Raw genomic sequence first — 26,817 nt, 5'->3', positions numbered from 1 at the left:
GTCTTTCTTAACTTTACGACCCATAGGCAGCCCGCCCACCTACCTAGGGAAAATCGGTTACCTCCGCTTTCCCTGGTCCTAGGATTGAAATTAGTGCTTTAACGCATGCAGGAGAATACGCTTTCAAGGCTAAACAATAAATATAAAAGCGCACTTAGCTTCGGACGACGTCGCTGGCAAAATTGGACATTGAAGTCTCCGGTGGCGCCACCTAGTGCATATAACATACACTGCGTCAGGGAAGGCGTGGCCTCCGCGATCGGCTCCGCTGCGACGTAGCCGATCGCGGAGGCTAGTGTTCCTGTATATACAGGAACACTAGCGGAGGCCACGGGGAAGGAGCCCCCGTGAGCCCACTACCCCATTCTAGCTCACTTTACCAATGGGGTCTGTTTCCACCGCCCGCCGCGCCTTGGTGGGGTCGTCACAGGAGCCTTAGTCGTCACCGCCCCACTGCTGCGCCTCTGCTACCGCCTTTCACGCGCAAGGGAAACGCGCGCTCGCTCTTCGCTCCGCCCGCGTCAGTTGCAACCGGCAGGTCCTGACATTTCACTCCTTATGGTTGATACAAAGATGCCGTAATCAGCGTCTAAGATTTATCGAGTACGAGTAATAAAATAGAGTCAACACAGTTCACGCGCGTGAGCGCCTTCGTCAGTACGGCCGAGCACGGTCGAATGAAGCCGCGGTACACTTCAACATTTTTTGCCTCTAAATTTTGTACAGAAATAAATTCATCAGCCGATGCAGTGTTCCTTCGAAAGCTGTAAGCAGGTGCAGTGCGACCTGACGTGAGTGCATGAACTGTTGGCGGGAGATTCTGTAAACCGCTTGTTTTCGTTTAGAGCGAAGGAGGCACCGGCGAAAATTCATGGCGCGTCTCAGATTCAGAGTAAGGAATGTAATTTATGCATGTAGTTAAAATTGCAGCTGTATAGTGGAGTGAGCTGTTCTAGCTTCATTCAAAACAAATCAGTAGGTTGAAAGACAGAATATTTATATGTAGTCTTGCGACTGACGCACGTACGTGTATAACAGACGTAGTCGGTTCAATACATTGATAAACAACAACTTTTAATCAACGAAATGGGCATAACTGTTCATGCCCATTTGAAAAGAGCGGTAAACAATAAAAAAATTGTCCTTCAAAGTTATACATTGTACTACATATTCATCAAAATGTGACCTGCGGCTAGAAAATTCAGTCTCAATATCTTCCTGGTCGGTTTGTTTATATAGGGAGCTGGCCTATAATTCCTGTCTGTCACTTTCTTGACATAATTGAAAAAAAGGATCGTGATAAATTTTTCAGATATCAAAGAAGCGGACCTTATAGGCTGTTGTTAATTCCTTCAGGGCAACTCAGCAATGGCGAATTTGCTGCTTGAATCAGGATTTGAAGTACTTCGAGAGCATTTGTTTGTGGTAGATGCACGAGTTTTTTTTTTTTGTAAGAAAACCTTATCCAATAGGGCAATAACCTCTGGTTTCGGATAATGCAGTCCACTAGAATTCTTGCCCTCGTAGAAGAATGTACATGGAGCTGCTTCTTTCGCTAGTTTAAATATAGCGCTGCGTCACACACCGAGGTCACTGATTAACTTATCAATGTGCAATTTTGTCATAGGAGGTTCCCCGGACAGTTTTTACTTCGGGACATCCTTCTGTAATACTGATAACCATGTACATGTATCTAACAATGAAAATAAATGTGATGTCCCAGACAACACACCAACTCCCAGGGACGTCCCGTTTAAACCCCTACCTCCCACATCCTAACAGGGTAATCCTTAGGACGTCCCTGCGAACTCCCTTCTGGGCTATGTTTGAACCTTTGAAGAAGGATCTCCGTGGGACGTCCCATTTACTTGTCCTTTTATACGACCATGCTAATACATTCCAGGGCAGTTGTACGGGATCATGCACCCTGTCGCACGAAAGCGAGTGAACAAGAACCACACAAATTCGCTTGAAATGTCAAAAACAAAAGGCAACATCACTATAACTAGAAATTGGCGCCGTCCCTGCTACAATGCTCAACAGTTGCTAACTAAATTTCAGTTGCGCTTTTCCAAGAGTCTATGTTGGGTGGTTGTCACTGATTGTACATTGTGGTTTTTCAGAGCATATGAACAGCGAATGTAAGCTTATAACTACATTAGCTGATGCATGGGGATTGGTTCCTTTGGAAAATATATAAAAGGCGGTGACGGAATATGCTGCATTACATGCAGCCTACCATGATATGAGAGGTAATGTTAAATATGAATCGTGTTCGCAAAAAGGGCATATGTCAATTGCAACAAGACGTGGCGCCCAACTATCACGGGTACAACTTCGTGGCGCCCAACTTCTCCGAAGAACACAAACCAGCTCTAACTAATAGCTTTATTTTTATTGTCGACAAAGAAATGAAGTGGCTCAATTAACAGAATGTGGCATGGGACATTGGTTAACTGTATTGCTAACAAAATATATAACTATCCAAGAGATAATTTTATATAGCTTTGCGACTATGCAGTGTATTGCTTGCACATATCAGGACACCCTTGTTGTGCAGTATATATAGAAGTACTTGAAAAATGTGGTAATCTCAAAATTGACTCCTCTGTTATTTGCGAAGTATGCGCGTAAGTTCTGTGTGTGTAATTTCTCAAGGACCGCAAAGTTTCCGCTGTGTTTTTATCATGCACAGTTATACAACACCCAGTATATAGGCAAATGCAGGAAACCTGTATAGTACAGGTTGGAGCATGCAGTGTACACCGCCCCCGAATATTACTCTGCACGTGGGCGTTCATCGAGTAAGTGAAATGTTTTTAGCCAATATTATTGTATATGTTTTGAATCGTTCATTCAACACCAAATAATTATAACAAATTTGGGAATGGTCACCTCGAGCATAGTGGTCTTTCCCGTTGAAATTCAACTCTGCCTCCAATTCTTTCCAAATCATTCCTGCCCTAACTATCCCAATACAAATTAAAGATGGCAACTTGAGTCTGCTCATAACACCAACATGAGCTCAGATTCATATAATTGCATGCTTCTTACGAGGCCTCTGCAAGACAGGGCCTAGAATAACAAGCAGAGGAAAATCTCCTAAACAATGTCCCAATAAGCTCCTAAAGTACCCCGAACATGTCCCACCTCGGTATTGTTTGGGACGTCCTGAGGAAGTCACTTCTTATTCATTTGGGATGTTTTCAGGATTTTTGTGGGACTTTCCGGACTTCCCTAGGACATCCGACTCTCCCATAATCGGAATCCCTGGGATGCCCCTGGGACGTATGTGTGTTGTCTGGGGTGATGTGATGAATGTATCCATCGACGTAAGCTAAACCGGAAAATGAGACAGTAATGGGATGACAGGAGATGCCACCACAATTCCTTCATTTCCTCGGTTACTGATCGTGGCCGAGCAGAAATGATTTCGGCATCGACGAAAACTGCCTTGATTTTGCTCTAAGATGAAACGTCCGTCTGACAACGTGGTCAAGTGCCGCTGTTACGGCCCTCGCATCTAGCATGTAGTTCTCTCAGCACATTAGCCTTACTTTCCCAGCCTCAATGGGGCCTTTATTGAGTTTCCTGGTGAGGATGGAGCCGACACCTTTCCCCAGGAGGTATTCTACCACTTGTACAGTAGACTCGTGATGAACAGCATTTCTTAAAATGTTTCTTCAGTGAAAGTTTCCTTCTTTAACGCTTTAGAAGTTTCCTGGATGCTTTCGATATAGCAAGTGAACTCGTTGTCTGTCACTGCAATCGAGTATCACCAGCTGTGTCATTTATATCAGCCTCTTTTTACCGCTTCAAGCAAAAATGGTGTCATGAATATCAAACCATTTCTTTATTGTCTTCATAATAAGCATAATATCATGTAAAATTTCAATAAAACAGCATTTATTTCCAAATAAATAATGTTTAAATACAACACATTTGCTAATATATAAATTATAATAACATTGAAAACTCAACCATACAGTCTTTACTTTTACTTTTATACTAATACTTTATATTATGCAAGCAATGCAACTATTAAATTTTATGAAATTATTTTCATCTTCGGTGCTATGTATGGATGGTTTCGCATCTAGCACTGAAAGACGGTTTTGCTGCTGCAGACGAGTTGCTGTAATGTTAGCCTTGAAGAAGCTTCGATGTGATCACTGCTCATTCAGTTTTTTTTTTGCTAGTCTTGTGCAGGCTTGGGAAAAATTCGGATTAAAATGGACAAAAGTAGCTACCATGCCGCAATGCATGTCATACGCTTGTCGAACGTTTGCTGAGCGACAGTGCTTTTAGGTATATAAAGACTCGGTTCACGTGTGTAGTACGCTGACGACATGGTGCTGCAGTATCTACCTTCCGTGTTCTTTCATTTCGGGGCTGCACTCACCACGAAACAAGCGAGCGACAGCGCGAAACCAGACAAAAGCCACCCGCCGCCGCCGAAGCATATGCGGAGCGAACAGTGAGCAGGTCGCGCCCCTTGCGGCGGCGGAGACCGTAACCGAAGGAGAAAAGTTCCCATTGCTCCCGCGGCGATTGAGAAGGCCGTAAGAAAGAGAGCGCGCTCTCCCCCGAGACCGGCCGTGGCCCATAGGAGGCGCCCCACACGCCCACACTCTACCACACCCCACTTCCTCCATGCCCACACCTATGCCTGCACCCCTACCTCCCTACGGATCACACTCGGCGACCGGCTGCCAGTGCTGCACTTTTGGGTCGGGGGTTGCGCATATGCGCCGTGGCATTGGCGTAGTCGCATAGTGTTGGAGTGGTGTTGGCGGAGAGCTGAAATAAAACAGGAGATCGAGTGGTAGAGAGACAGGACAGATATTAGAGGTGTAGTAAAAATCATAATAAATTTAAGTAGTCAGTATCTGGTCCGTACGTGATTGTCTTAGCAGTCTGCAGAGCTCGTCACTACAGGCGGGCGTGTGTACTGCATGGCTACATATTATAGTGCACACAATAAGTTCGGGTGCGCGGGCAGAAAGAAGACCCGCCGCCACGGTGTTACCACGGTCTGCACAAAAGCTTTGAGCCCTTGAGTTCACGTACGACACACTTTAATCTGAGTCCACATGCCCTTTCTTCTTGAACGTAATTACGCGCACAGCATCGCGTTATTTTTTTATTTTTATTTTTTTATTTTTTTATTATGTATCCATCTATATCTTCTATATGAGCATTCATGTCCCCTACTATAATTATTTCGCATCCTTTTTCTAGCTCATTAATGTCAGCTGCTATACATTCTACCATTTTTTTTGTTTTCCTCTTTGGCAGTTGCTCCTGTCCACAGGTATACAAAGCCAAGGAGTGTTTGCTCCCCTGCCACTTTTCCTTTTAGCCATAAATGTTCCTTACATTCCTGTTTGACTCTTTGCCAATTTGTACTTTTATGGATGAATGCCCCAATTCCCCCTCCCTTTCTGCTGCCCTCTGTTCTGTTGCAGTATTCCCATGCATAATCAGGGTTACAGGGTGGTTGCTCCATGTCCCGAAGATGCGTCTCCACAAATCCATAAACCATTAACTTCTCCTGCCAAAGCTGCACTTCTATTTCCTCCTATTTTAGCCTATTCCTGCCTCCTTGCATGTTAATATACCCTATGTCTGAATTAATATGGCTCTTGCGCTTATGCCTGTTGCTTCTTCTATGGCTTCTATGTTTCCCTAGTCTATGTTCGTCCTCTTGGTCGCCTTTGTTTATACTGGTGGCTTCAGGGCCCTGGGCCCTCCTAAAAAAGCTGCTGCCTGGTGGCCTATCCTGCCTCCTACCCTCCTACCGGTGGCCCGGCTGTAGTGGATGCCTTCTCGTGCAAATGGGTGGAGGCCGACCTCGTACACATCCCTGTTAACCTCCATTGTGGTGTACCCAAGTCGTCGGCTTAGGCTCCTAATGACCCGGTTGGCCTCGACTACTCTCCCCTCTGTTCTGCTGGACTGCCCTTCTACTTCCGGGATTGTGCATACAGTCACGTGTACTTTCTCAGAGGCCTCCTTTATGTTATTTATACCTACTTCTAACTGCCTCCCGAGATTCCGGCTCGTCCCCTTCAAGACATCATTGAGTCCTGCATGAATGATGACCAGGGTTTCTACATCCTTGTTGTTCCCTACCACCTCCTGGGCTTTGGTCATCGCTTCAACCATACCTTTCCCCGATTGGGCCTCCACCTTCAAACGCCTGTCACCCTTCACTGTTGCTAGGACAGCCTCCTCAAACCTTGCTACATTTGAGTCCCCCACCACCAGAACTCTCCTACGATCTAGCCTTTCATCTCCAGCTTGCGCCAACTGCCGCCCGGTTCGCTCTCGTTGGTTCTCTTGTCGTAGCGGCGTTTCCCCTTTCTCGCGCGATTCCGGGGTTGTCGATAGCCCTCCCGCGAACTGTTTTGCTACTTCGCTGTAGCATCATGTAGCCGCCTCTTGCGACTCCACCGCCACCGGGTGATTTTCTCTGCCCGCCTCCTTTCCATCTCCTTCATCCTGAGGGGACTTCACGCTGGTCTCATCCACCCCCTGACTTTGTTCCGACCCGGAGTCTTCAGCTGCACGCGCCATAAGCGCCTTCACCTGACCTTCCAGCTCGGCTCGCTTTTTTTGTTCTTCCCTGAGCTGAGACCCTATCTCCTCTAGCTGGTCGGTCTTTGCCCCTTCCATCCTAACCAGCTCTACTGCCTGTGCCTCCAGCGCCATCCTTTTCTCCCTCTCAACCTTGTCCCTCCCGAGCTCCTGAATCTTTACGGCCCATTCACCCTCCAGCCTCAGAATGGTCTCCTTAAACCTAACGCACAACTTGCACGAGAAACTAGTCTCCCCCGCGTCATCTAAGCTTTCAAAACCAGTTTCATCCATGTAGCACCAGCGCCTGCACTCGTCACATTGCACCAGCTCCTCGCCCCCCATGTCTTTCTTAACTTTACGACCCATAGGCAGCCCGCCCACCTACCTAGGGAAAATCGGTTACCTCCGCTTTCCCTGGTCCTAGGATTGAAATTAGTGCTTTAACGCATGCAGGAGAATACGCTTTCAAGGCTAAACAATAAATATAAAAGCGCACTTAGCTTCGGACGACGTCGCTGGCAAAATTGGACATTGAAGTCTCCGGTGGCGCCACCTAGTGCATATAACATACACTGCGTCAGGGAAGGCGTGGCCTCCGCGATCGGCTCCGCTGCGACGTAGCCGATCGCGGAGGCTAGTGTTCCTGTATATACAGGAACACTAGCGGAGGCCACGGGGAAGGAGCCCCCGTGAGCCCACTACCCCATTCTAGCTCACTTTACCAATGGGGTCTGTTTCCACCGCCCGCCGCGCCTTGGTGGGGTCGTCACAGGAGCCTTAGTCGTCACCGCCCCACTGCTGCGCCTCTGCTACCGCCTTTCACGCGCAAGGGAAACGCGCGCTCGCTCTTCGCTCCGCCCGCGTCAGTTGCAACCGGCAGGTCCTGACATTTCACTCCTTATGGTTGATACAAAGATGCCGTAATCAGCGTCTAAGATTTATCGAGTACGAGTAATAAAATAGAGTCAACACAGTTCACGCGCGTGAGCGCCTTCGTCAGTACGGCCGAGCACGGTCGAATGAAGCCGCGGTACACTTCAACATTTTTTGCCTCTAAATTTTGTACAGAAATAAATTCATCAGCCGATGCAGTGTTCCTTCGAAAGCTGTAAGCAGGTGCAGTGCGACCTGACGTGAGTGCATGAACTGTTGGCGGGAGATTCTGTAAACCGCTTGTTTTCGTTTAGAGCGAAGGAGGCACCGGCGAAAATTCATGGCGCGTCTCAGATTCAGAGTAAGGAATGTAATTTATGCATGTAGTTAAAATTGCAGCTGTATAGTGGAGTGAGCTGTTCTAGCTTCATTCAAAACAAATCAGTCGGTTGAAAGACAGAATATTTATATGTAGTCTTGCGACTGACGCACGTACGTGTATAACAGACGTAGTCGGTTCAATACATTGATAAACAACAACTTTTAATCAACGAAATGGGCATAACTGTTCATGCCCATTTGAAAAGAGCGGTAAACAATAAAAAAATTGTCCTTCAAAGTTATACATTGTACTACATATTCATCAAAATGTGACCTGCGGCTAGAAAATTCAGTCTCAATATCTTCCTGGTCGGTTTGTTTATATAGGGAGCTGGCCTATAATTCCTGTCTGTCACTTTCTTGACATAATTGAAAAAAAGGATCGTGATAAATTTTTCAGATATCAAAGAAGCGGACCTTATAGGCTGTTGTTAATTCCTTCAGGGCAACTCAGCAATGGCGAATTTGCTGCTTGAATCAGGATTTGAAGTACTTCGAGAGCATTTGTTTGTGGTAGATGCACGAGTTTTTTTTTTTGTAAGAAAACCTTATCCAATAGGGCAATAACCTCTGGTTTCGGATAATGCAGTCCACTAGAATTCTTGCCCTCGTAGAAGAATGTACATGGAGCTGCTTCTTTCGCTAGTTTAAATATAGCGCTGCGTCACACACCGAGGTCACTGATTAACTTATCAATGTGCAATTTTGTCATAGGAGGTTCCCCGGACAGTTTTTACTTCGGGACATCCTTCTGTAATACTGATAACCATGTACATGTATCTAACAATGAAAATAAATGTGATGTCCCAGACAACACACCAACTCCCAGGGACGTCCCGTTTAAACCCCTACCTCCCACATCCTAACAGGGTAATCCTTAGGACGTCCCTGCGAACTCCCTTCTGGGCTATGTTTGAACCTTTGAAGAAGGATCTCCGTGGGACGTCCCATTTACTTGTCCTTTTATACGACCATGCTAATACATTCCAGGGCAGTTGTACGGGATCATGCACCCTGTCGCACGAAAGCGAGTGAACAAGAACCACACAAATTCGCTTGAAATGTCAAAAACAAAAGGCAACATCACTATAACTAGAAATTGGCGCCGTCCCTGCTACAATGCTCAACAGTTGCTAACTAAATTTCAGTTGCGCTTTTCCAAGAGTCTATGTTGGGTGGTTGTCACTGATTGTACATTGTGGTTTTTCAGAGCATATGAACAGCGAATGTAAGCTTATAACTACATTAGCTGATGCATGGGGATTGGTTCCTTTGGAAAATATATAAAAGGCGGTGACGGAATATGCTGCATTACATGCAGCCTACCATGATATGAGAGGTAATGTTAAATATGAATCGTGTTCGCAAAAAGGGCATATGTCAATTGCAACAAGACGTGGCGCCCAACTATCACGGGTACAACTTCGTGGCGCCCAACTTCTCCGAAGAACACAAACCAGCTCTAACTAATAGCTTTATTTTTATTGTCGACAAAGAAATGAAGTGGCTCAATTAACAGAATGTGGCATGGGACATTGGTTAACTGTATTGCTAACAAAATATATAACTATCCAAGAGATAATTTTATATAGCTTTGCGACTATGCAGTGTATTGCTTGCACATATCAGGACACCCTTGTTGTGCAGTATATATAGAAGTACTTGAAAAATGTGGTAATCTCAAAATTGACTCCTCTGTTATTTGCGAAGTATGCGCGTAAGTTCTGTGTGTGTAATTTCTCAAGGACCGCAAAGTTTCCGCTGTGTGTTTATCATGCACAGTTATACAACACCCAGTATATAGGCAAATGCAGGAAACCTGTATAGTACAGGTTGGAGCATGCAGTGTACACCGCCCCCGAATATTACTCTGCACGTGGGCGTTCATCGAGTAAGTGAAATGTTTTTAGCCAATATTATTGTATATGTTTTGAATCGTTCATTCAACACCAAATAATTATAACAAATTTGGGAATGGTCACCTCGAGCATAGTGGTCTTTCCCGTTGAAATTCAACTCTGCCTCCAATTCTTTCCAAATCATTCCTGCCCTAACTATCCCAATACAAATTAAAGATGGCAACTTGAGTCTGCTCATAACACCAACATGAGCTCAGATTCATATAATTGCATGCTTCTTACGAGGCCTCTGCAAGACAGGGCCTAGAATAACAAGCAGAGGAAAATCTCCTAAACAATGTCCCAATAAGCTCCTAAAGTACCCCGAACATGTCCCACCTCGGTATTGTTTGGGACGTCCTGAGGAAGTCACTTCTTATTCATTTGGGATGTTTTCAGGATTTTTGTGGGACTTTCCGGACTTCCCTAGGACATCCGACTCTCCCATAATCGGAATCCCTGGGATGCCCCTGGGACGTATGTGTGTTGTCTGGGGTGATGTGATGAATGTATCCATCGACGTAAGCTAAACCGGAAAATGAGACAGTAATGGGATGACAGGAGATGCCACCACAATTCCTTCATTTCCTCGGTTACTGATCGTGGCCGAGCAGAAATGATTTCGGCATCGACGAAAACTGCCTTGATTTTGCTCTAAGATGAAACGTCCGTCTTGACAACGTGGTCAAGTGCCGCTGTTACGGCCCTCGCATCTAGCATGTAGTTCTCTCAGCACATTAGCCTTACTTTCCCAGGCTCAATGGGGCCTTTATTGAGTTTCCTGGTGAGGATGGAGCCGACACCTTTCCCCAGGAGGTATTCTACCACTTGTACAGTAGACTCGTGATGAACAGCATTTCTTAAAATGTTTCTTCAGTGAAAGTTTCCTTCTTTAACGCTTTAGAAGTTTCCTGGATGCTTTCGATATAGCAAGTGAACTCGTTGTCTGTCACTGCAATCGAGTATCACCAGCTGTGTCATTTATATCAGCCTCTTTTTACCGCTTCAAGCAAAAATGGTGTCATGAATATCAAACCATTTCTTTATTGTCTTCATAATAAGCATAATATCATGTAAAATTTCAATAAAACAGCATTTATTTCCAAATAAATAATGTTTAAATACAACACATTTGCTAATATATAAATTATAATAACATTGAAAACTCAACCATACAGTCTTTACTTTTACTTTTATACTAATACTTTATATTATGCAAGCAATGCAACTATTAAATTTTATGAAATTATTTTCATCTTCGGTGCTATGTATGGATGGTTTCGCATCTAGCATTGAAAGACGGTTTTGCTGCTGCAGACGAGTTGCTGTAATGTTAGCCTTGAAGAAGCTTCGATGTGATCACTGCTCATTCAGTTTTTTTTTGCTATTCTTGTGCAGGCTTGGGAAAAATTCGGATTAAAATGGACAAAAGTAGCTACCATGCCGCAATGCATGTCATACGCTTGTCGAACGTTTGCTGAGCGACAGTGCTTTTAGGTATATAAAGACTCGGTTCACGTCTGTAGTACGCTGACGACATGGTGCTGCAGTATCTACCTTCCGTGTTCTTTCATTTCGGGGCTGCACTCACCACGAAACAAGCGAGCGACAGCGCGAAACCAGACAAAAGCCACCTGCCGCCGCCGAAGCATATGCGGAGCGAACAGTGAGCAGGTCGCGCCCCTTGCGGCGGCGGAGACCGTAACCGAAGGAGAAAAGTTCCCATTGCTCCCGCGGCGATTGAGAAGGCCGTAAGAAAGAGAGCGCGCTCTCCCCCGAGACCGGCCGTGGCCCATAGGAGGCGCCCCACACGCCCACACTCTACCACACCCCACTTCCTCCATGCCCACACCTATGCCTGCACCCCTACCTCCCTACAGATCACACTCGGCGACCGGCTGCCAGTGCTGCACTTTTGGGTCGGGGGTTGCGCATATGCGCCGTGGCATTGGCGTAGTCGCATAGTGTTGGAGTGGTGTTGGCGGAGAGCTGAAACAAAACAGGAGATCGAGTGGTAGAGAGACAGGACAGATATTAGAGGTGTAGTAAAAATCATAATAAATTTAAGTAGTCAGTATCTGGTCCGTACGTGATTGTCTTAGCAGTCTGCAGAGCTCGTCACTACAGGCGGGCGTGTGTACTGCATGGCTACATATTATAGTGCACACAATAAGTTCGGGTGCGCGGGCAGAAAGAAGACCCGCCGCCACGGTGTTACCACGGTCTGCACAAAAGCTTTGAGCCCTTGAGTTCACGTACGACACACTTTAATCTGAGTCCACATGCCCTTTCTTCTTGAACGTAATTACGCGCACAGCATCGCGTTATTTTTTTATTTTTTTATGAATGAGGGGAACGCTGCGGCCCTACCACTTTGCTTTGATAAGCTACAAGTTCCCATATTACACGTTCGTGCATTTTAACGCGCGCGGATCAGGCAAAGTCGTGGACACGCAAGCGCTTATAATTGTGCATTCTTTTATCCGCGGCAAGTTTAATCCAACACTAGTTATCATCGGTTAGAATTTAACAATCTATACTGCAAATTAAAGATCCAAAAATTGTCACCACAAGCGAAACATGCGTGTAAGGCATATATAGTTCCGTTTCTGCTCGTTCGGTCGCTCGATCGCGTTACATTGGTTATGGAACTGCACCGAAAGCCGCAACCAAGTTCACATCCCTCTTAAATGAGCTTAATTGTCTTAGACAGAATCGGTGTGAGGCATATGTGCGCTGTTGTGCCTGGCCAAAGCCGCCCAGAAATTCAGCCGGACGCCAAACTTCTTCGGCGAACGCCTTCTTCACAAAATCGGGATACTTCTTTGCAAAGCATCAGTGCACTGGAGGCGAGCCGTGCCAAAGGGAAAGAAGCGACGTGTTTCAACATGAGCTGAGCGTCCAGACAGCACGGCGCCGTGGCCCTCTGACGGTGAACCCCTTCTCGCCCCGCGGCATATTTGAAGCGAGAGCGCAGCAAGCTCTCCCATTGGCCCTGCGAAAGTGCTGCCGTCGGATTGGACCATTTTGAGCGTCAACGGCTCTCGGCGACGGAGTCTCAAGTGCTTCCGTTCGAGACTCCGAGAGTGAGTTCGTCACTAGCGTCCACCGAGAGCAGTCGGCCCCCGAGAGAGCCGACGCGGCGGAATCTCCCCGGCCGTCGCTGCGCGAGAACAGTCGCGTATGGCTATGTTAGCTTTCGGCCCCGGAGCCGATCTCGTTGTTTAAATGCCTGTAAATAGTGTATAAAGCCTTTTCTTCATCTCACCAACGCCGACTCGGATTCATCGCTACCGCCCAGGTAGCTGAGAGCCCTCGTTCACGAAACGGGTGACGAGCGCTGCACAACCAACTCCTTGGCACAACCCTGTTGACGGTGGGCTACTGTGTGATAACCCCACCGGCACAACAGCGCTGACAGCCACCGAACGCAAGCGTCACGGAGTGCTGCTTTGGACGCCAATGCGAACATTTCGTTATGAAAATTTATCTGTTGGTTTCCATCAGGAATTTGTTTGCTGCTGGTTGAATTGTCTCAATAATTGGAAGGAAGCCTTCTGGTTTCGGTAGCTATAGGGAGCACCAGCTGGTTCTGTGCTGTGGCTGCCGGTTTCTGGCGTTGTCGGAAGCAAAAAATTTTTTTTTTGGTAGGAATCTGTTGGCCTGTGGCTGTGAACTGCAATCTACTGGTTACAGCCGAGGACGCGTTTTTGCTGCGTAAGCTTAGGTGGGCGTTTGCAATTTGTGTGATAACGATGTTCTATAAGCAACAAAATATTTCACCTAAACGTGTTTATAATTCTGCCAACTGTAACGTACATAACTATAGTACCAAAAACTTAATGAGAAAAATTTGCTCATTAGCTATGCGCGCGTTATAGCTATGGGGTACCCTTGGCGAGAGAGTTTATAAATATCTAGTCGAGCCCACTTGCTGCGCAGTTACAACGAACATTCGTTTATTACGAAGACGTATTTTTGATCGTAGCACCGTCAGAATAAATGCACTGCTTCTCAGATGTATACACCACGCGAATTGATTAGAAAGATAGCGCGCCGTAAAGGAGGTCTCCGGAAATTTCGACTACCTGGGGTTCTTTAACGTGCACTGGCAATTGAGCAGCAGCACAACAGGGCACATTAGGGCGCTTTCATTTCGTCTCCATTGAAAAGCGACCGCCGCGGCCAGAATTCGATCCCGCATCCTTGATGCACAGTAGTCTAGCGCCCGATATATATCGCATGCATTCAATGGTTAGGGCGCTCGACCACAGACAGGCAATCGCGTGAACACGATTGCAAGCCTACATATACGTGCCCTTATAGCTGTTATGGCGAACCACAACGTTCCCCGAGGCCAGTGCCGCTGTGATGAGATGAGCTATAGGATCCTCGACCACATATAATTTGGGAATGTTCCCACTCTAGCTCCCCCGGTTTAGTGCAAAAAATAGATGGTGGAGAAACCTAAGTACAATTGTTGCGTAGCTCAGAACGACGGGAGCACAAGTAACGGACTATATATCGACAAGGGACGCATGTAATACGTGAGGTCACTTATTTTCTCGCATACACTGCGCCGTTTCCGCCGATCGAATAACAGCGCTGGTTTCATCGGCCGCAAGGCAGTGCGCGTAACCGTAAGCGAATTCACTCATGTGAGCCTGTGTGTGTTCCCACAGCATGAAAGCTCTGCATGCTTTCTTCTTCCCGTCTGTTCAGCAGGAAGGAGGGGGGGGGGAGACTTATTTCTGCCAGCACACCCGAACTTATATTGTGTGCACTATATGCAGCCATGTTGTACACACGCACAAAGTGTGTCCCGCTTTTGCAGCGTTCTGATTGTCCGAGGCGAGATGCGTCCCTGCCATCTACAACGCCACACTTGAACGCGCGCTAAGGAACGCCATGCGACAGGATGTGTACCATCCTAACCACGGTCCTAACTCACACTTGCCGGAGAAAGTGTGATAGATACTGCGCCTTCCCTTTCCTGTAAACCAATTAAATTAAAAGAAGCCCTGCAACGAATGCTGACAAGAGGCTAACGATTGGAGGCAAATTATAGGATAGAAAGGGTAGGCTTTCGCCATATTCTCCTCTTGAGAGACATCTAAGAGACCCTCTAATTTTTATTATTATTCTTACTGCACCTCTAATATCTGTGTTGGCTTTTTTTTTTCTACAAGCGCAATGTACCACCATATATATGTATTGTCATGTAGTGGTGACGAGGTCGATGACACAAATGAAGGGGTCGATGATTGCACTAAAGAAACTCTTTATTAGGGCTGACTTGCGCCCGCAAAAGAACTAAGCAACTCGGCGGCGGCGATAGAAACAAACGTGCTCGTCGTCGATCGTCGAACAAATAATACCCGTCACACTCGACAACGCTCAATTTAAAGGCTGCACAGAACAATCTAGATAACGTCGCAAGCAGCTACCAGCACGGGCTGGAACATTGTGGAAAGACACCCGAGTGGCCGGAACCTTCGAGACAGATCTCGGTGCATCTTGTGCTACAACAAAACTGATAAAGGTGTGACTCGCGGCATCGAGCATTAACAAACAAAGATTACGGAACTAATACGCGGTCCAGAATCAGAGTGATAAGCCTGTATGCCGGCGGCTGTTAAAAAACAACAAATACTGTTCTGAAGGTTTCGCGGCATTACTCCCCCCTTAAAAAAAAAAAAAAAAAAACATCGCCTCGATGTTTCAAAACAAAGCAACTTAAACATAAGCACTGCAAATTTTAAACAGCACACATTCTTCAACCCGCGTAATATGGCTTCAGTCGTACAACATGTACAATTTCTGGGCGTGCGCGTCGCCGTTGTGATGCTGACATTCCGTCGGGAATGACTTCATAGTCCAGTAGGCCGACGCGGCGAATGATTTTGTACGGCCCAAAGTATCGACGCAACAACTTTTCACTTAATCCGCGACGGCGAACAGGTGTCCAAACCCACACTTGGTCTCCTGGATTGTACTCTGCGTGGTGTCGTCGTAAGTTGTATCGTCGGCTGTCAGTGCGCTGTTGGTCTTTATACGCAGCCGTGCGAGTCGTCGCGCTTCCTCTGCACGCTGTAGGTAGACGGCGACGTCAAGGTTGTCCTCGTTGGTTGCGTGCGGTAGCATTGCGTCGAGCGTCGTCGTGGGCTCCCTACCGTACACAAGCTTGAACGGAGTCGCTCTGGTCGTCTCCTGGACTGCCGTGTTATACGCGAAGATCACGTACGGCAAGATGGCGTCCCAGGTCTTGTGTTCAGCGTCGACGTACATAGCGATCATGCCAGCGATCGTTTTGTTCAGGCGCTCCGTAAGGCCATTGGTCTGGGGATGGTACGCAGTTGTTCGTCGATGGCTTGTGTGACTGTTATCCAGGATGGCTTGCGTCAACTCTGCCGTAAACGCCGTTCCCCTGTCCGTGATGAGCACTTCTGGGGCGCCGTGTCGCAAGAGAATTTGTTCGACAAAAAATTTGGCGACTTCTGCCGCGGTACCATTTGGTAGTGCTCTTGCTTCGGCGTAACGGGTAAGGTAGTCAGTGGCCACGATGATCCACTTGTTACCCATAGACGAAGATGGAAAGGGGCCGAGGAGATCCATCCCAATTTGTTGAAAGGGCAGGATTGGGGGCGGAATCGGGTTTAGTAGTCCTGCTGGTTTGATCGGCGGCGTCTTGCGTCGTTGGCACTCACGACACGTCTTCACGTAGTGGGCAACTTCGGCAGGCAGTCGCGGCCAGTAATACTTCTGGATTCGACGCAACGTGCGCGCAAATCCGAGGTGGCCTGCTGTGGGCTCATCGTGCAACGCCTGCAGAATTTCTTGCCGAAGGGTTTTAAGCACTACGAGAAGCTGCGCGGTCTTGTTGGGTGCGAAGTTCTTCACGAGGAGGCCCTTGTTTAACGTGAAGGATGATAAATGTCGCCTGAACACACCAGGAGGGGAAGCGGTCTTTCCTTCCAAGTAATCGGCTAGCGCTTTCAGCTCAGGGTCTGATCGCTGTTGTTCTGCGAAACTGCTGGCACTTACCGGTCCCAAAAAGGCGTCATCGTTATCGTCCTTCGGGGTAGAATCGACGGGAGCGCGGGATAAGCAGTCTGCGTCGGAATGCTTCCGGCCCGACTTATAGACTACAGTCATGTCAAATTCTTGAAGTCGTAGGCTCCATCTGGCAAGGCGGCCGGAGGGATCTTTCAAATTAGCCAGCCAGCAGAGCGCATGATGGTCGCTAACAACCTTGAATGGTCGGCCGTATAGGTATGGACGAAACTTACAAGTAGCCCAGATGATCGCAAGGCACTCCTTCTCGGTCGTCGAGTAATTGACTTCGGCTTTTGTGAGGGACCTGCTAGCGTAGGCGATTACTTTTTCCTGCCCGGCACTCTTCTGGACGAGAACGGCTCCTAGGCCCACACTGCTCTCGTCGGTGTGAATTTCGGTCTCGGCGTTTTCATCAAAGTGGCCAAGTACAGGAGGGCATTGCAGGCGGCGCTTAAGTTCGTCGAAGGCTTCTCCTTGAGGCGCTTCCCATTTAAAAGGTACGTCAGCCTTTGTAAGCTGCGTCAACGGTTCGGCGATCCGCGAAAAGTTTCTGACAAATCGTCGATAATAAGCGCACAGCCCAAGGAATCGGCGCACAGCTTTCTTGTCGGCAGGCGGTGGGAATTGTGCGATTGCAGCTGTTTTCTCCGGGTCTGGGCGAATACCGTCCTTGCTAACGATGTGACCTAGGAATCGGAGTTCTTCGTAGGCGAAATGACACTTCTCTGCTTTTAGCGTTAGCCCTGATGACTTGATGGCTTCCAGCACTGTCTGTAGTCGTTTTAGGTGGTCTTCAAAGTTTGACGAGAAGACAACAACGTCGTCCAAATATACCAAACAAATTCGCCACTTCAAGCCTGCCAGGACTGTGTCCATTACTCGTTGAAACGTGGCTGGTGCGGAGCAGAGGCCAAATGGCATCACCTTAAATTCATAAAGGCCGTCCGGTGTGATGAATGCGGTCTTCTCGCGATCTCTTTCGTCGACCTCAATTTGCCAATATCCGCTCTTCAGGTCCATCGATGAGAAGTACCTTGCATTGCAGAGCCGGTCGAGAGTGTACGTCGTCGATGCGGGGAAGCGGGTAGACATCCTTCTTCGTTATGCTATTCAAGCGGCGGTAATCAACGCAGAAGCGAAGTGTGCTGTCTTTCTTCTTGACCAAAACGACTGGTGCCGCCCAGGGGCTGTTCGATGGCTGGATTACGTCATCACGCAGCATTTCCTCAACTTGATCGCGAATCGCCTGGCGTTCTCGCGGCGATACACGATAAGGGCTTTGGCGCAGAGGTCGGGCGTGTTCGTCCGTTATTATGCGATGCTTGGCCAGTGGTGTTTGCCGTACCTTCGATAACGATGAGAAGCACTCCCCGTAGCTTCGAAGCAGACTGATAATCTGGTCTTTCCTGTTGTGGGTCAATGCCGGGTTGATGTCAAATGTGGGCTGACGGAATAGGTCCGGTGCGTCTTCCAGCGTTTGGTCGTGGAGGGAGAATACATCTTTGAGGTCCGCTAATTCGTCGAGAAAGGCGATCGTCGTGCCCTTGTTGAGATGCCAGTATTCTTCGGTGAAGTTTGTTACCAGAACCTGAGCTTGACCTTTCCGGAATTTCGTGATGCCTCTTGCGATGCCGACACCTCGTTCTAAGAGCAATTGGAGATTTCCTTCGACGATGCCTTCAGCGGTTTCGATGTTGGCGCTACCTACGCAGACTGCGATACTTGATCGGGGCGGGACGTTCAATTCTTCGTCGAGGACGTTTAGAGGGATGTGTTGCATCGACGTCGTCGTAGCAGAAATGGCTTTGTCTGCAGAGAGCTTGGATCGCAGGTCGATGATAGCCCTATGTTCATTTAGGAAGTCCATGCCTAAAATCACGTCGCGGGAGCACTGCTGCAAGACCACAAAGCTGGTGGGGTAAGTACGCCCATTTACGGTTATTCTTGCAGTGCATCGTCCCGATGGAGTAATCAGGTTGCCACCTGCGGTGCGAATCAGCGGGCCGTCCCAAGCGGTGGTAACCTTTCTGAGCTGAGAGGCTAACGGTCCACTAATGACTGAATAGTCAGCTCCGGTGTCTACTAGGGCAGTGACTCTGCGACCGTCGATATCAACTTCAAGGTCACTTGTTCGCGTCCTCGCATTGCACGTGGGCCTTGGTGTCCGATCTCGGCTCCGTCGTTTCTTCAGGTCATGGCCGGGGCATACCGTTGTTACTTCGCTGGGCGGCGGTGTCTGCTTGCACTCTGGTCGTGTTGCCATCGATGTCATCGTGTGGAGCGGCGATGAAGTGGTTACGTCGTCGTGAGTGGTCGTCGGCGGCGGAGGATCTTCGTCTTTTCGCCGTTTAGCAACCTCACCTCCAAAGGTTGCTGCCTTTAGTTTCCCCTACGGGGGCTTGGGGACCTTCCGCGCACACTACCATCATAGTTACGTCCTGGCGACGTAAAGCGGGCCCTGTACGGCGATGGAGACCTGAATCGACGGCTTGGTGGCGCAATCTCACCGCTACGCAGATAGTTGTCGATTTCTTGCGGTCGTTCACCTGGGCGTGGTCGTGGAGCGTCGACTGCAAATCCGCGGAGACCGATTCGTCGGTACGGGCAGTGCCGCAGAATGTGGCCGGCCTCACCGCAGTGGAAGCATAATGGCCGGTTGTTTGCTGTTCTCCATGCGTCGCACTTCCTGGGGTTTGTTGGTCGTTGGTAGGCTTGGCGGGCGGGAGCCAAGGGGCGGTTTTCAGGAACAGGCCGGTAGCGGCGAGGGCTCGGAAAGTCATCACGTCGGGGCGGAGGGCGACGTAATGCACCAGCGTAGTTCATCGCTGTTGCCTCATGTGCTGGATCAGTCGCAGCCGTCGCTTCAGGAACGCCCAGCGCCTGCTGGACTTCTTCACGGACGACGTCCGCGAGCGTCGCCACCTGGGGTTGTTGCGATGATGGCTGCATTCGGCGGAGCTCCTCTCGCACGATCTCCCGGATGAGGTCACGAAGGTTCTCTCCACTTGCAGATGCGCTGGGGTAGTGGCTTGAGTAGTCTGGCTGAAGTGGCCGCTCGTAGTAGCGCATCCGGGTGTACAACGTCTTCTCGATGGCAGACGCTTCCGTTTCAAATTCCGCCACTGTTTTTGGCGGGTTTCGGAAAAGATTTCCAAAAAGCGATTCTTGGACGCCTCGCATTAAAAGTTTGACTCTCTCACCTTCAGTCATGTTAGGGTCGGCGCGGCGAAAGAGGCGCTTCATCTCCTCAACGTACGCCAGGACAGACTCGTTAGGAAGTTGCAGTCTTGACTGAAGAAGGGCCTGGGCTTTTTCCTTTCGGACGATGCTTGAAAAGGCAGTCAGAAACGCTTCCTTGAAAGTCTCCCAATCCTTCATAGTTGCCTCATGATTTTCGAACCAAACTCGGGCATGTCCTTGAAGAACAAAGTAGACTTGCCTAAGTTTCGCGGCGTCATTCCAGCCGTTGAAATCTGCCACACGGTCAGAAAGGTTCATCCAATCTCCCGCATCTTCATCCGGTAGTCCATGGGAGCAGGGGGGCTCCTGGGGTTGTACGAAAATAACCGGTGCTGTAGGCTGGGCCATTGTCAGCGTCGATGCCTTCCGAGATCGAATGGGGTCAAGCAGGAGACCGTGTTCGGGTTGTAGGCCTTGAAGTCGGCGGCTGGCTCGGTGACCTGTAGGCTGGTCTTCCAGGGCGACAGGAACACGGCTTGGGTCTTCGCTTGAAGGATCAAAGACAGCACCTCCACCAGATGTCACGTAGTGGTGACGAGGTCGATGACACAAATGATGGGGTCGATGATTGCACTAAAGAAACTCTTTATTTGGGCTGACTTGCGCCCGCAAAAAGAACTAAGCAACTCGGCGGCGGCGATAGAAACAAACGTGCTCGTCGTCGATCGTCGAACAAAGAATACCCGTCACACTCGGCAACGCTCAATTTAAAGGCTGCACAGAACAATCTAGATAACGTCGCAAGCAGCTACCAGCACGGGCTGGAACATTGTGGAAAGACACCCGAGTGGCCGGAACCTTCGAGACAGATCTCGGTGCATCTTGTGCTACAACAAAACTGATAAAGGTGTGACTCGCGGCATCGAGCATTAACAAACAAAGATTACGGAACTGATACGCGGTCCAGAATCAGAGTGATAAGCCTGTATGCCGGCGGCTGTTAAAAAACAACAAATACTGTTCTGAAGGTTTCGCGGCAGTATGAATCTCCGTGAGTATGCAAGACTTGGCACCATCCCTGTGCTGCATGTTCAGACTGTCCTAAACGCACTATACTCGGGGACACCTTTTCTTGGCAATGGGCGCAAAGGTAGGGAGGCGGGGCGTCTTTAAATGTGTCGCTCCGCCATGTAGTCCGACCGCGCGGCTTTCGGCCTGCATAGACGTTGCAGATCATTTCTTTCGTTAGCTTTGACAGCCAGCGTCTCTTGAACTTGACTCGAATTTTGTTCGGTGAAAACGCTTCCAACTGTTGCGGAGTGGACGAACCAGAACCGGAACGACCCGTACAGGCGACAGTCGCCATCTTGTTTGCAAAGTCGGGGCGTCTCGAAAACCCGCGACAGACATCACACGAGAAAACCCGGTGGAACCAAGACAAATGTTTTAGGCATAACAGCTTCATTTCGGGAAATCGGTTCTGTTATAAGAAATATACTGTAAATAACTAGCGCTATGATTTCAATTTGTTTTTGCAGAAACTGCTCATGCAACTAGGGACTATATTCAGCTGCGTAGGAAGAAGATGCGTTTCGGCTCTGTAGCTTTGGCTCCATTGCCAAGAAAAAGTGTCACCGAGTTTAGTCGTGCCTTAGCTCCGAGCTCGAGCACCGTCGATCGCGTTGAGCGGGGGAGCGCAACGATTTGCGTCATATCTGTAGCGGCTGCAAACCATAACGCGTATCTGTGTAACAATGCTTTAAATGGGGCTAGTTTTGTTCTGCTATTAAAGGAGCGCGCTAGTTAACTTAACAAAACAGACAAACGGTATGAAAAAAAAAAACACGATACGAGACACAAAGCGCAGTGTCTGCGCTTTAATTGTGTCTGGTGTCTTGTATTTTTTTCATCCTGTTTGTCTGTTTTGTCAAGTTAGCGCACTCTTTTAATTAATCTGTGTAGCGTATACAACCTGCGTCGTTTAAGCTGCCCAGGTCAAGAAAAAAAAAACATGCCAAAAACGAAACCTAAAGCTCGATCGTAAGTGCAACGGCATAGTTTCGTTTCTTTCTTTCTTTCGTGTGTGTGCGTGTGTGTGATTTTGACTCTTCGCCCTCACGTTAAATGCAGCTGTTATCGAGCTGCTTCGTGAGTAGGAACAAAATTCACGTCGTCTGAGCGTGCGGGACGTCATGTGTGAAACGGACAGAGCATGCACTGAACTGAAGCGCTCTATTTCACGCCATCCATGCGCCGATGGAGAGTATATCGATTAGGACGGCATGCTGTCAACGTACTGCGTGCTAAATGCTATCCAACGGCCACATAGCGAAGTGCGACCCGCGGAATCACTGCCACAAATCTGTATTGCATGCTAGCAGTGTTTAGTGCAAATGCAACTGCCTGCGTCCCAAGCATCACTCCACCTTTCACCAATATCTGCCTTCTACGTCCCTGTTTTCTAGGAACTTAAATTAGGAGTAGGTGTCTAAATAAGGGGGGGGGGGGACATGCATTTGAGAAGCATTAGTAGGGTGTAGGGTGTAGAAGCACCTGCTAGAAATGCGGGATGTGCGGGGATGGGGGAGATGTGCTTCACAGCAGGACACTGGAATCCTAATTAAGACTAACTAGACTAGCAATTCATATTTTTCAGGCCCGGTCTCTAAAATTGCCCACTTCAACTACATTTCCAATATGCCAACAAGCTCCCAACATCCCTCTGCCAGGTACCCTTGAGAAGAGCTCCCTACCCTTTGCACCCCTGCACAATGCCGCTTTCTTCCAGAATATTTGTGCACTACACATATGCCCAGACCATTTTCTCCTCCTGCCTACTGGGGCTGTAAAATTTGCAGAAAACATATATTCCACCACTGCTACACTGTATAGTGCTGTATAGATTTATTTTAGGGTATGAAAATACCATTTTGGTTTGACCGCTGTGCATTTACTTCGACTATTAAGCTGCCTTTCTTGAGAAATTGCTTCACTGAGCAAGGCCATAAGATAAATTTCTTACAACTTGCAAATATATTAACCATCACCATAATGTTTGCGTCATTTCTGCATCAAGCTGAAACAACACCTTGAAAGTCATTCTGAGCACGACAATGTACAGTGCGCAGAAAAAAGTGACTGAAAGGAGGCGGCATCTATATATAGTGCTCTAAGGGCCATAGCAAAAACAACAATTTTACTGGTGAAACTATTGTAACAGCTCATTCACAAAATGGTACCACAAGTGATGGTGTGAACAACCAGTATGAATATTCTCAGCATCCATGCAAATGTTAAAAGGATAAGATACAGTAAATCGGATCATATTGATTTGGTGTGCGTACTTAAGCCTGCTGTTGCAGCATTTAATAATCCTCCTGGTCCAGGGATACAACTGAATGCGTTGCATAAATTGGTCTCTCAGTACAACAGCACCCATTCTGTACAGGTCAGTGCACATTGATTCATTTACCGAAACTGCACCTGACATTATAATGTCTTGTTGTTTCATATGTAATATGCACTGCATAGAGCACAAATAACCCTGAAATAACAAATAAACCACATGTAGTTTAGATTGCTGCAATAACACGGTGAAACTGGTAGCTGAGACAGTGTTTGCGGCTTTGGCATAACTGCTGCCATTAGCCACTAGAAGCAGGCAACTCCTTGTGACGGTGGATTTTTACGGTGCAGCGGATCTGAAGCGAAAGAGCGCCAAGCACAAGAAAAGTTGTTAACTCAAGCCAGTAAAATATGCTGGGTGTGAAGCTTTTAGAAAGCGATTAAGTATCAATAGCCCTAAAATATTAATTTGCAGTGTATAACGAGATCTGTAAAATTGCTAAGGTGACATGAGTAGCAGCCCTTGCCTGGGCAAATACGTTGAGGCATGTGGGGTACTTTTTCTCGGTGTTCATGGTACTACAGATAGTAGCTGACACAGGCAGTCTGTCGGCTGTCTCATTTCTAGGCATGTTACGGTAATGTAACACCCAGCTAATTTCAGACTTGGATTTGCAAGCATGACATGAGGTTATTGAAAAGAAAATTTGTCTATGAATTCTAATGGCATGTCACAGAGAATAAAGGCAGTTGCCAAACTTCCGTGCAAATAACAGACAGGCGCATTTTTTTTCTATGATGCGTCTTGCAGTAATAGGATGGAACAGCATTTGGCAGTTGTACATGCATGTCTGTCTGCTCATTGTTTTTGATTTCAAGAACAAGGGCCCATATGCTGCACACAGGATCAGAAAACTTGGAGAGGTATCTGTATAAACTCACACCTGTATTCTGCCAGCAAGGACTTGAAGTGATATCATACACCAATTGATTGCTCATACTTTCCTACCTCAAGGAATATGTCACAACAGTCTGCATTTCCAAGCAGTTGCACTTTTTGTGGATGCCATTTAAGACCAAAAACATGAGTGTACAGCTATGGTCTTTATTTGTTTTGTGCTTTACCTGATGTCTCTGTAATGTATTTCTGTGCACATTTTGTCATGCAGTGCAACCAAGGATTGTCATGATGTGCACTTGAGTGGTTTATGAAAAGGACATTGCCAAGAGCTTCAAAATTTCTAGTTAACAGTATGGTCTTGAAACTTACTCGGATTATTTATGATGGATTCACGTTTTTTGTTTTAGAGAAATGGGTAGTGACTACTTCCATAGAAATTAATAGTAGTCCAATCAGTGGTAGCAAAGAGCTGTGGACAGCCAATGACGAGGTCTATTGCTGCGTACATATAGTGGTATATGTTGTAGTATGCTTTCTCTTGCTTGTTAAATAAGCAAGATACAGAGGACAACAGGTTTTCTATTAGTACATCTCGCAAGTCGGTTTTTGGACAACCCCACAATATGTAGTGTGCATTAAAGCTTGCAACTAACAAGGATGGCTATGGGAGCTGGTCCATTACTTTTTAAAGCTCTTTGCTGCACAGCCTATATAGGTATAATCCAGTGGAATGCAGAGTGAATAGACCGTTATAACAAAAAAAAAAGGCTCATACTACCTTCACCCCTGCAGATTGCTATCTAGATACAAATTGAAGAAGAGGGCTTTGTCAGGCTGGTTGGTCCATGTTGAACGGAAGGAAGAAACAGCTCAAACGGATGAGACAGACACACGAGCAGCTCATGTGTCTGTCTGTCTCGCCTTTCTGCATGTCCTGCCCATTTGAGCTGTTTCTTTCTTCCGTTCAGACCAACATGAAATGAATTTCTGGATTATAATGACTACATCACCTATTTGGTGAGCTTTGCTTTGCTAATCCTTGTGGAATACAATGTCATAAAATTTATGCGATTCTTGTAGGCAAAGTATATTGAGCTGGTGCTCTATATACATTTTCCTATACATCAACCATGATGTTCAACAGTTTTTGTGGTTACAGTGGACAATACTCGCAGTAGGCACGATAGTAAGTGGGGAAGAGGGAATGTGTGGCTATATTGTAGACATTGTCTTTTATGCAACAGCTGGACTGGAGGCTGCTTTTTAGGCTTGTGGCAGTCCAGAAGGCAACACCTACTTTAGGTTTGTCCCTGACGTCAGGGACAAAATGACATCAGGGCCTCTCCTAAGTTCTTTCCTTCCTCCATGGTCTGAACGCTTCTCCGCGCCATCCGACGCTGACGCCGCGAGCCATGCTGCCCCATAGCAACGCTGACGCTTTTGCTATCTTCCCCATGTCTAGGTTAAAAAAAAAGCACGTGACTTCCGGCACATTGTTCGCAATGCATCTGGATACATGGGGCCTCTCCTCAGTTTTTTCCTTCCTTCATGGGTCACGGCCGGTCTCGAGGGAGAGCGCGCGCTCTCCCTCGAGACCGGCCGTGCTTTGGTGTCATGTTTGTAAACAAAGGGAGCGCTGCGATCGGCAGCGACATGGGGTGTAGGCGTGCCTACAAAGCGCTAAGCGATGCGGCCTTCGAAACCAGTTCGCGCGTGCGAATATTCTGAAGCGTAAGCTTCGTTTGTGCGTAGAAATAGTTTTGTTTATGCCCGAAGAGTAGTTCAGCACCTTATCAGCCGATTACTTCTGGAATTACCTGGCGAAGAGCGCTTAATTGGTTTCCTTTTCCGTGGCCTCAGCAGCGCGCGGCGCTACAGTGGACAACTGTAGGGACTGAGTTAAATGAAAACTAGAAAGCGCAATATGTATATCAAAAACTAACAGCCAACATTGTTCAACTCCCGTGCCTACTGCTAGTGCATGCAAGGACGGCGAATGAATGACTGGAATTGTGTTTTTCATATGACAACTCTTAATGGGCTTTCTGATGCTCCAAGCACCTTATTCATGTTAAGCCTGGAAAGCGCATAAAAAAACACACGGACAGCAGCAAGAGACAGACACACGATGCTGTTGTCAATGTGTTTTTTATGCGCTTTCCAGGTTTAACATATCTAACCAACTCGCCCAAACGCTGCCATTATTGCACCTTATTCACTCTAAAGAATATATTACCGACAAATATAGTGAACTATAAATCATATTTCTAGCTCAGTGTACCGGCAACTTAAGTCAAAATTTCACTGAATAAGAACTCAATGTTTTAGTTCTTTAATTGTAACATACAGTGCGCGCTGCCACCCTACTCGATAAAAAGACGTTTCACGTCTGTTTCATATCGTACAGACGTAGCCAAGGTCATTCACAGGTTAATAGATACATGAAGGCCCGTACGAATGTTCTCCTTTTTTTTTTTTTTTGTCTTCAGGAGAGACCAAAACGTTCTCCACGATCGCAGCGAAATTTGCACGATCTGTTAAGCTTTTTTTAGTATACTCTGAAACTGTTTATTCAAAAGTGCGTCATCTTATCTGCTTATT

General features: G+C 47.4%; 1 protein-coding gene across 1 annotated transcript; it reads right to left on the bottom strand.

The window, feature by feature from the left end:
- Nucleotides 1-5,721: 5,721 nt before the first annotated feature.
- LOC146203528 (uncharacterized) lies at nt 5,722-6,924 on the bottom strand. The gene is made up of 2 exons (XM_084603083.1): nt 6,554-6,924; nt 5,722-6,421 (listed from the first exon to the last, which is right to left on the bottom strand). Exons 1-2 carry the CDS (start codon nt 6,922-6,924, stop codon nt 5,722-5,724), a joined length of 1,071 nt encoding a protein of 356 aa, XP_084459209.1.
- Nucleotides 6,925-26,817: the final 19,893 nt, after the last annotated feature.

This window comes from Amblyomma maculatum, chromosome 1 (assembly GCF_055883805.1).
Source record: "Amblyomma maculatum isolate TAMU_Amacu chromosome 1, ASM5588380v1, whole genome shotgun sequence".
Taxonomy (NCBI): Eukaryota; Metazoa; Arthropoda; class Arachnida; order Ixodida; family Ixodidae; genus Amblyomma; species Amblyomma maculatum.
This window is presented reverse-complemented; position numbering and strand designations above follow the sequence as displayed.